Genomic DNA, 11,180 nt, shown 5'->3' with positions numbered 1-11,180 from the left:
CACTCCAGAGCTCCCTACAAAAAGGGTGGCTGTCGATGGTGAACGACAGCTCGACCCATTTTGTAGGCGTGGCAGGGGGTGGTTTCACAAACGTTTTGTGGGCGGCCGCACTGACATCAGCAGTGATGTCAGTGGGGAGCTTCCTGCTTGATCAGAGCAGGAAGCTCCCTGAGGCTTGCGGTTGCCGAGACCCAACCTTAGGGTCTCGTCGCAAGCCCCTATGGTCATGATGGTCTTGACCATCACGACCATCAACCTGGTCGGTCGCTAAAGCTGTGGGTGGTAACCCACAGCTTAGCTAGCGACCAGGAGGCCGCAATTGAACAGTCAAGCGGCCACCCTCATTCAGAGCGAGCACTCGCTTCTTGCGACTGCCTCTGAATGAGGGCCATAGCGCATACACACCATGCCAAATGTTTTTGAAGAGTTCACTAGTCCATAATTGTATTTATCACAAGAGCGGATGCCATGGTACTACCCCCACTCCATTAAAGTAGGCCAGGTATTGCTCCCTGACCTCTTTAGCTCGCACAGTCCCTGATGATTCCACAACTGCAGATGGGTCCACAATGGGCATTTGCAATGTCTCCTGTGGATGGTCCAGGTCATCTGCCATAGCTGTGTCTACTGTCCTCTGTTGTATAGACAAAGTTTTGCGGAGGAAATTGTGGAGGACACAGCAGGCCAAGATGACTGAATCTATTTTGTCCATAAGAAGATTTATAGCCATATGGAAAATTCTGAATCGGTTGCAGAGAATGCCAAAGGTGTTTTCCACTATCCTCTGTGCCCTGGATAGACGGTAATTGAAGATGTGCTTTTCTTTCGTCAGGCTCCTTTGTGCATATGGCTTCAGCAAGTGTTCATGGAGAGCAAACGCCTCATCAGCCACAAAAAACGTAGTTTAAGCTGTGCTTCGTTGCCGCTGTAGTTGGCAAATTCAGATGGTTGGTGTTAAGTCTCTCATACATTAGGGTTTGTTTAAAAGACCCTCCATCAGAAGCACGTCCATTTTTGCCCACATCAACAAAAATAAACTCGTAATTGGCTTTCACCAACGCCATGAGCACTATAACAAAAAAAACCCCTTCTAATTGTAATAAAAGGCTCCGCTGTGGGCAGGTGGGTTAATGCAGATATGTTTGCCATCAATGGCTCCACCGCAGTTGGGGAAATTCCACCTAAGTTCAAATTCCTCAGCAATGGTCTGCCACTCCTCCACTGTTGTTGGGAACTAGAATAAAGAAAGAAAGAAAAATATTACAAAATATGTTATTAACATTATTCTTTTCTCTCTCTTCTCCAACAGTCTACAACACCAGACCTCGACCTCATCACTAGTCCGCAAATGGCCACCCAAAGCGAGAGCGAGGCTGAATTTACTCTGCTTCAAGACGGTGTAGGTATCAGCGCAAGACCCAGGCACAGCCAGATCCGCTCTTTAAACAAGTTGAGCAGGCCCTACAAAAACCCCGGACATGTTCGACCACCTGGGCACTCATATTGCCAGTAGTTTCCAGAAAATGGATGAATAGCAACAAATTCATGCCCAGAGGATCATCTACGAGACAGTGATCCGCGGCAGCTGGGCACCACAACAAGGCTGACCGATGAGCCTTTGCCCCTGACAACGGTGCAGCCACGTTATGGGTCATCCTCATCCCATTCCTACCATTCCTACCCACCAAGCTACTAGGCCACACAACTGGGGCCAACCCCGTCCAGCCCTACACCCCATCCCACTTACCTTACTCCTGAACCCACCAACCCCTCAACATCCTCCTCAGAGGTTCTTTACAGAGCCATGTTGGCGGAGGAAGAGGAGCTACCCCAATTTTTACATTGTTAAAATTATAATTTACAATATCAACAAGTTTTATCTCTCCCAATAGCTACTGCATGGTAAACGGTAGGGATGACGCGGATTGGACAGGGTCACTAAACGCATGGCGCAAGGACAGATTGGGGAATGCCGGGGCCTCAATCTGGACTTGCACCATGTGCTTCTTGGCATATTCAATCCGTCGTCTGACATACCATATACCATACTGCTGCCTAGCTATTGGGAGAGATAAAACTTGTTGATATAGAAGTTTTTATACATTTAAAACCATATTGGTTTTGGTAAACATTAAAAAGCAGCCATGTTGCTTTTACTTTTAAGTAAAAATACATCTATTGATATTTACAGCCATGTTGGTTGATTTTTTTCCTTCAGTGTGAAAAAAACCAAAAACATTTTCTTTCACCTAAATAAAAAATGTGTAGTGTTTTTACTTACCTTTAAAGTAGTGGAACTTTAGGAAATTGACAATGGCATCACAGGTGTCCAGGATAATGTGCCCCAAAGCCTGGGGTGAAATGAGGGTCACAAACTTCAGGTCTTCAAAGGACCTTCCTGTAGCCAGGTACCTCAGGGTAGCAATGAGCCTCTCCTCAGCAGGGATGGCCCTCCTCATGCTGGTGTCCTGCCTTTGGATGTAGGGGGTCACCAGACGCACCAACTCCTGAAAGGTTGCATCATCCATATGCAGGTAGTTGCGGTAATCGTCCAGGTTGTTCTCCCTAATTTCCATCAACAGGGGCATATGGGAGCGGGTTTCCCTCCTCATCAGCCACTCCTTGGTCCAGCTCAACCTCATCCTCCTCCTCTCCTCAGCTCCATCACCTTTGAGCTTCAAATAGCCATAGGCTAACAGAAGCTTATAGCGATAGGAATCCATCACCATAGAATGAAGTATAGAACACAATTTGTTAAAGGCAAGCCCAAAACAAAGCAAAGCACAATAGCAATGTACAGCGTTCAGCAGGGTATAAAACCAAGCATTACCTAGTCACAGAGCAGAGAGTACCCAGATCTAAAATGGATGCTGCCTTTTATACCCCCTAGATAAGCAGCCCTCCCCTATTGAGATTCCAGCAGATGCATCGTGAAGTTGTTTGCTGCATACGATATATCTTAAACGATTTGCAATCGCTTTACGACACATGTAATCGTATGCTCGCTTGCACAATCATACCGTTTGTTGGCACAAATCGTAAAGAATTTCAAGGGAAGAATTTTCAAGGGAAATCGTATACGAGATCGCATCATATACAAATTGCACCGTGTATGGGCACCTTTAGCCACTGTAGTCTGTGGTCTAAACTTTGCACAAATTACGGGGAGAGGATTCCCAAAGTGTTTTGACATGCAGGGAATCTAGGACAAGATGGCAGAAAGGTAGGTATTGAGAGGGTATGTGCTACCTGAGTTTTAGCTGCTCCGTTTAAAAGAAGGATATTAATAGGTGTATATGGAGTGCTTGTAATATGTGTGTGCAATGCTGAAAACACATTAAAAAGTAAATAGAGCTTATTAGCAAACAAAAATGATATACATATGAACACTTCAGCTCGATGTTTGGAGATGCAGGTAAGTTACTAACTTTCCATATTTGTACCAGTCTTCCTGGCAGCAGTCACGTCCTCAATGCTTCAGCATTCTTCTCTCACCTGCCGGCGCTTGTACGGAGTACCGGAAGTGGTTTCAGCGGTGGTCTCAGATCCCAGTTACCAACGTGTTTCGTGCTGGTATACACTTTGTCAAGGATACCTTTTCCTGTTTATGGTCCATATTTATAGGCAGTATATAAATAAAACTTTATTTAAAATTTGATGAAAAAGGAAGTTCTTTGCCGGATGTTGTTGGTAAAAAATGGCGGCAAGCACACCTTGTGTGCTAATTGAAAGTGTTCAGCATTGCAATAAAAATATTGATGTGTGTGAAAATTGTTATTTGTTAAAAGTATGCATAATAATGATAGTGTATATTTGAGTATAATAAATGTATTGAGAACTGATATATATATATATATATATATATATATATTGGTGAAAATCAGATAAAAAACAATAATAAATAATGAGTCAAATTTTGAAAACTACTAGGAAGATGTAGAAAAAGTTCATCAAGTGTAGTTCAGTTTCTAGAATGTCTGTCGTATAAAAAGGAAAATCTTGGTGAAATTTTGTTAAGGACTGGAGTAGAGCAAAAAGATGGGATTTAATAAAGTGCAGTGTGCTAAGGAGTTTTATAAGAAAACATTTAGTTCAATATCGATGTTGAGGCCCTTTGGTCTTAATGATCTTAGTTCAAATATCCATCTTGTTTTGTTTTTCTTTAGTTCAGTCACCAGATCTCCTCCTCTCCAATGAGGGATGATCTTTTGTATTGCTGTGAATTTTATTCCACTAGGATCCTTTCCATGGTATTCTGCAAAGTGTTGGGATACACTGTAGGTAATAAGACCCTTTTTGATATTATTAATATGTTCTGCCAAGCAAATTTAAATTTTTCTCTTTGTCTGGCCTACATACTGTAGGCCACATGGGCATTTGAGAAGGTAGATAACCCCTTCCGTGTCGCAAGTAATTTGTTGTTTTATTTTGTATGCTTTTTTGTTTGATTTGAATTAAATTCCAAAGTTGGTTTAGTGGTTAAAGTGTTCTTTTGGGGTAAAGCTGGATGTCAGTTCTTTCTTTACATTTTTTGAACGTTTGCAGATGATTTTTTTGGTCTTTCTGGAATCATGGATTTGAGGTCTTCGTCCAACATGAGTATGTGTCAGTGTTTTTCTCAGCGTAGCTTCTATATGATTATGATTGGAATTGAATTGTGTGATGAAAGCTAGTTGGAGTTCATTGGTGTCCCATTTTTTTGTATATTTTATCATATCTGTCCTATTTGATGCTGTTGTTTTCTTTAATTCTTCTTCCAGGAGGTGTTCTTTGTAGCCTTTTTTGAGGAATTTGTTTCAGATTGTGACTTTGCTCTTCAAAGGTTATTTGATTGGTACAGTTTCTTTTGATTCTTCTAAACTGTCCTGCAGGGATGTTGTTAAGCCATTTTCTATGATGGTTGCTGCTGTATGGTAGTATGTTGTCTCCATCAACTTCCTTAGTGAAGGTCTTTGTGATGATTTCATTGTTTTCTATGTTTATTTCTAGGTCTAGGAAAACTGCCTTTGTTTTGCATGTTGTGGTGGTGAACTCTAAGCCTAGGTTGTTTTCATTCACGTATTTGGTGAATTTTTCCAAGTCAGTTTGGTTGCCGTTCCATATGAAAAACAGATCATCAATGTGTCTGTGCCAGCATATTATGTTGTCTTTGTATATGTTATTCTGCCAGATGTTGTCATCTTCAAACTTCAACACAAATAGATTTGCATAGCTTGGTGCAAACGGGGTGCCACTTATGTGTAGATAGTAGTCACCTTTATACCAGAAATAGTTGTTGTATAGAATGAATTCAATTTATTTCAGAATAAAATTTATTTGTCTGTTTGGTAGACTAGTTTGTATTGACAAATAGTGTCTGATGTGATCCCACCCCAGTGTGTGTTGTATGCAGGTGTATAATGATTTGACATCGCTTGTGCAAAGTGTGTAGGAGCTCTTCCATTTAGTTTGTTCAAGTATCTGTAGTATATGAAGTGTGTCTTTCAGAGGGAGGTAAAATAGGAGATGTATATTTGAGTATTATCAGCTTAAAGGTGGTATTGGAGACCAAAGAAGCTCATGAGGTATCCAGGGGAGGCAGAAGTGAGAAAAGAAGTGGGTAAAGGTTGGACCCTTGGAGGACCATGAGAGGTAGAGGAAGGTGATAGAAGGTGGAAGCAGAGGTAGAGACTGAAAATGAATGGTCAGTGAAGTAAAACGTTAACCATGGGAGGACAGACTAATGGAATGGAGGATTTGAAGGAGAAGCATTTGTTTAATAGTGTCAGACAGATCTAAGGTAATGAGAAATTAGGTAATTGGTAACCTTAGTGTGGACATATTCTGTGGAGTGAAGGGCACAGAAATCACACTGAAAAGGGTAAAGAATGGGGTGGGATGATAGAAATGTGATGAGAGTCAAGTGAGGAGTTCTTTTAGATGGATGAGATAAGGGCTTGCTTGAAGAAGTAGATGACAGTGCTAGAAGAGAGGAACAAGTTGAAGAGATTGGTACAGTGGGAGCAGGCTACAGGGAAGAGGGAACAACTAAATTGGCAGGTATGGATTCCAATGGAAAAGTAGTGGGTGGTCAAAAACATGAACTTTGGGGGTCATTCAGACCCGCTCGTGAGCCGCAGTACACTCGCAAGCGGTCGATGTCCCCCACTGCGCATGCGCACGACGGAGGGAGCTCCGTCGTGTGCATGGCGAGACCCGGAGAGCGACGGGCTCTCCATCGCTCCGGGTCTCGCACCAAAGGGGGCGTGCCGTCTCAAGCCGGCCCCACTGACATCACTAGTGATGTCAGTGGGAGTGATTTTGGCTCTGATAGAGCCAAAATCCCTCCAGGGCTTGCGGCAGCGAGACCCTACCGCAGGGTCAAGACCATTGCGACCATCATCATGGACGCTCGCTATAGCTGTGGGTGGTAACCCACAGCTATGCGAGCGTCCATGAGGACACTCCAAAAAAAGGTAGGAGGGCCCTGATTCAGAGCGAGCGCTCTGGTCAGAGCGTTCAGCTCTGAATCAGGCCCTTTGTCCCCAGTGGTGGAGGAGAAATAGGACATTATGGGAAGGAAAGTTTGGCAGGGAGGGAAGGGATAGAGGGAGGTTGGAGGGAGATGTCCTAGCAGATAATTCAAGAGCGGAGAGGCAGGATGTTAAGGGAGCGGTGGGTGGAAGAGTAAAGGAGGGACTGAGAGTGGTAAAGAGGCAGCTAGGATTGGATGATTGGGAAATTAGAGATAAAGCTAAACTGCTTAGTGTGGATCAGGGCAGAACCATAGCAGAAGAGAATGATTTTGAAATGGAGCAAATCAGAGTGAAGGAGCAATTTCCTTCAGTACCATTCAGCAGTATGGGTACATTTCTGATGGTAGTGTGTAGATCTTATAATGCCAGGGTTGTGGTGCAGACTGAAAGAGACTGAAAGTAATAGCAGGAGTGATGGAGTCAATGAGCTTGGCTAATAATTAGGCAACCTTGAGTAAATGACAGAAAAACAATCCATGTTTACATTTGCCATACAAAAAAAAGTATGTTGGAAAGTATGGTAATAAAGAAGTTGTGTAATGTAAACATCTATAACACTGTTCCATTGATTTCCCTTGAAACAACTGACTTACAATTCTCAGCAGCCTGACAGAGCAAGTCAAGATTATATATCACATAGTGTATGAACTATAGTCAGTGTTACAAATAGAGTAATAGACAGTACATTGGGGTCCAGGTTCAATGATCCCCTGGACTCTATTTTGGCTCATCCGCTTCTCTAATCATTACAAAAGTGTTGCTTTGTGCCAATAACCATACTACACTATTGTGAAATGTCCAGATTGTGGAAATTTACTGCATCTTTTGTCGGTGTAAAGTGTGTGTCAAACATGTAAGTGCACAAGCGCAAACATGAGAATAAACACCCAGTAATGTACATCTTGTTTGCTGATGATAACAATAAGTGAAAAAGTATTGATGGGATTTAAATGATTGGTAATTTACGAAAGAGATAGTAACACTACTTGTGTTGAGGTGACACTGCTTTCTTATGTCATTTACATGTTTGTTTGTTTTTATCATTTATTAAGCAAGTTTAAAATTAAAACAAATGAAAACATACCAATTAGTTTTTCATGTCAGCATAATGAGGGCCAAGTATTTAAATGTAAGTGTGTTATTATTAGAGCATTTATCATATCCATAATGTCCATATACAGTGCATCCGTAAAGTATTCACAGCACTTCACTTTTTCCACATTTTGTTATGTTACAGCCTTATTCCAAAAAGATATAAATTCATGTTGTCCTTAAAATTCTACACACAATACCCCATAATGACAACGTGTAAAAAGTTTTCTTGAGATTTTTGCAAATGTAATAAAAAAAAAAAACTTAAGAAATCACATGTACATAACTATTCACAGCCTTTGCCATGAAGCTCAAAATTGAGCTCAGGTGCATACTGTTTCCACTGATCATCCTTGAGAAGTTCCTACAGCTTAATTGGAGTTTACCTGTGGTAAATTCAGTTGTTTTGTCCAAACATGATTTGGAAGGCATATACCTGTGTATATAAGGTCCCACACATGACAGTGCATGTCAAAGCACAAACCAAGCATGAAGTCCAAAAAATTGTCTGTAGACCTCCAAGACAGGATTGTCTCGAGGCACAAATCTGGGGAAGGGTCCAGAAAAATATCTGCTGCTTTGAAGGTCCCAATGAGCACAGTAGCCTCCATCATCCGTAAATGGAAGTTCGGAAACACCAGGACTCTTCCTAGAGTTGGCCGTCCGTCTAAACTGAGCGATTGGGGGAGAAGGGCCCAAGTCAGGGACGTGACCAAGAACCTGATGGTCACTCTGTCAGAGCTACAGCATTCCTCTGTGGAGAGAGGAGAACCTTCCAGAAGGACAACCATCTCTGCAGCAATCCACCTATCAGGCCTGTATGGTAGAGTGGCGAGACGGAAGCCACTCCTTAGTAAAAAGCACATGGCAGCCCACTTGGAGTTTGCCAAAATGCACCTGATGGACTCTCAGACCATGAGAAACAAAATTCTCTGGTCTGATGAGACAAAGATTGAACTCTTTTGGCAAGGAAACCAGGCACCGCTCATCACCAGGCCAATACCATCCCTACAGTGAAGCATGGTGGTGGCAGCATCATGCTGTGGGGATGTTTTTCAGCGGCAGGAACTGGGAGACTAGTCAGGATAGAGGGAAAGATAAATGCAGCAATGTACAGAGACATCCTGGATGAAAACCTGCTCCAGAGCGCTCTTGACCTCAGACTGGGGCTACGGTTCATCTTTCAGCAAGACAACGACCCTAAGCACAAAGCCAAGATATCAAAGGAGTAGCTTCAGGACAACTCTGTGAATGTCCTTGAGTGGCCCAGCCAGAGCCCAGACTTGAATCCGATTGAACATCTCTGGAGAGATCTGAAAATGGCTGAGCACCGACGCTTCCCATCCAACCTGATGGAGCTTGAGAGGTGCTGCAAAGAGGAATGGGCGAAACTGCCCAAAGATAGGTGTGCCAAGCTTGTGGCATCATGTTCAAAAAGACTTGAGGCTGTAATTGCTGCCAAAGGTGCATCAACAAAGTATTGAGCAAAGGCTGTGAATACTTATGTACATGTGATTTCTTCGTTTTTATTTAATTAAATTTGCATAAATCTCAAAAAAACTTTTTACACGTTATTATGGGGTATTGGACCTCATTCAGAGTCGATCGTAAGCGGCTGCTCGGTCGTACGCCTAACGACTGAGAAACTGAAAAAGGAAGCAATCGCACGGCCGGTCGATCGCAACCAAAGTGACGCCCATACATGAACAATACACCTCCTCTAGCTAACAAGTGATAGCAGCTAGTGATCGAGTCAATCGTTGTCAGTCATTGTCAGTTGCTGTATGTTAATTTTCTTCCGATGGTTGCGGCCGCATGTGTTGTGTTGATGCCCACAAAAATATAAAAAAAACGCATAGAAAAAGCCATCCCCATGAAATTTATATATTCTTATTATTCGCTAATGCAAATGCAGCTGAATCAATTACAAGCCAATTAGCAGTGTTATTAGCTTCATCAATCGATTATTAGCTGCTTGCATTGTGTGGCTCAAAATAGAAACATCAATCCTAACATCAGTTACTTTCGAGAGTATCGATCGTACTGTGTGGCTTGCGGGAGCTCCTACCCTACCTTAAGCTGTACGATCAGCCAGGCCTCTAACCTGCTCACAGAGTGACGTTTTACTACTTCCGGCCTTCTATGTCGGTCGTAGCAGGTAATTTATGTACGCCCCTAAAACACCCTCAAAACGTTGAGGCACGCCTGCGTTTTCAGACCACCACCCCCGTCAACACCCACAAACGGCCTTTTATGTCAATCAACTCTCGGAAGCCACTTCCTGCTCGTAAGCAGTACAATCTACAGCATTTTGGATCGCAAAGCCTCATATGCACGTGCGCACAACTAACCGTGCGCATGCGTGGTTTGGAAACATCGGATGCGTACAACCAAGCGGCCGCTTGCGACCGACTCTGAATGAGATCCATTGTGTGTAGAATTTTGAGGACAAAAATTAATTTATTAAATTTTGGAATAAGGCTGTAATATAACAAAATGTGGAAAAAGTGAAGCGCTGTGAATACTTTCCGGATGCACTGTATGCTAACTTGTTTTCATTTTGGGTCCCTATTTTCTTGCTCCTTTCTACACCATCTATTTTAAAGATTATATGAGTACCCAAAATATAAATCTTAAATTATTACTTATATTTATATCACTTAATTCACCAATTGTGTTACTAAATTTATGTAGCAAGCAATTCATTATGTTGATTTGTGCTTAACAAAATGTAGAGCTTTGTATGCTTGCATGTTTATAATTGGAAGACAAACCCAAGTGCAGATCTAATGGGCCTTTTTCAGTGCCACACACAATCCCAATGTTCACGCGTGCAATGTCTAAAAGCTCCTACAGAGAACTTGTTGCACAGTGCGTGTGCACAAAAGTGCTGCTGCGATTGAGATGGACGTATAAGAGATGTCTTGGAAAAGTGATGGGCGTTCCTGGGGGATTACTGGAGGTGTCCAAGCACATGCACGGAAATGGTATGTATTAAGGGCATGTTATGGGAGTGACAGTGAAGGCGTTTGCGTACACAGACACTCAACCACTCACATAGGAGGCCATACTCGGACCTAGAAACTGTAACTGCCATAGGGCTGGTGCAGGTTTCGATGGTGCATCTGAAAACGCACCATGGGGTATTTTAGCATCTACAGACACTGAAAGTGGGAATCCCAGTCCATACTCATTCAGACGCACAGATGTGCTGGAGGGCCTTTGTAGTGCATAAAGTTGCAGACGGGTGACCGCCAAGATGCAGCTGTGCCCACTTCTGCCACCTCCTCGGAATCAGCTCCTGTATGAGATAATGAAGTATGGTTATGTACATTTTAGTATGGCAATTTACTGTAGCATTTACTCATGTCAGCCTTTACAATGTTGTACCTCTGTGTCAGGCTTCCCTTGCATGTATGTGAAAGTCATTAATTCACCCAACAACTACCAAAGCTATTTTTGTTTGAGTAGGACATTGGTCAGCAGTAATTGGAAGTGTCAGAAGACAGCATAAAAACTCAGATACCTAAATATGTCAAGAACTACTTGTATGATGTAATATCGAAAAATAAG

At 42.6% G+C, this 11,180-nt stretch overlaps 1 protein-coding gene across 1 annotated transcript; it reads right to left on the bottom strand.

The window, feature by feature from the left end:
* Nucleotides 1-435: 435 nt before the first annotated feature.
* On the bottom strand, nucleotides 436-3,446 carry LOC148505445 (uncharacterized). Its single transcript, XM_088448266.1, has 2 exons — nucleotides 2,282-3,446; nucleotides 436-1,234 (listed from the first exon to the last, which is right to left on the bottom strand). The coding sequence occupies exons 1-2, from the start codon at nucleotides 2,727-2,729 to the stop codon at nucleotides 1,197-1,199; spliced, it is 486 nt and encodes a 161-aa protein (XP_088304392.1). The 5' UTR covers nucleotides 2,730-3,446; the 3' UTR covers nucleotides 436-1,196.
* Between the last annotated feature and the right edge of the window lie 7,734 nt (nucleotides 3,447-11,180).

The sequence above is a fragment of the Taudactylus pleione genome, unplaced genomic scaffold (assembly GCF_031769625.1).
Source record: "Taudactylus pleione unplaced genomic scaffold, aTauple2 ptg000454l, whole genome shotgun sequence".
Taxonomy (NCBI): domain Eukaryota; kingdom Metazoa; phylum Chordata; class Amphibia; order Anura; family Myobatrachidae; genus Taudactylus; species Taudactylus pleione.
Note: the sequence above shows the minus strand (reverse complement) of the source record. Positions and strands in the feature narration are given on the sequence as shown.

Bases quoted from the DNA above. Each gene is read 5' to 3' on its own strand.
- LOC148505445 (XM_088448266.1), bottom strand. From the start codon at position 2,729: ATGGTGATGGATTCCTATCGCTATAAGCTTCTGTTAGCCTATGGCTAT. The intron at 1,235-2,281 runs GTAAGTAAAAAC...TCTTTATTCTAG, and splicing joins AAAGTTCCACTACTTTAAAG to TTCCCAACAACAGTGGAGGA.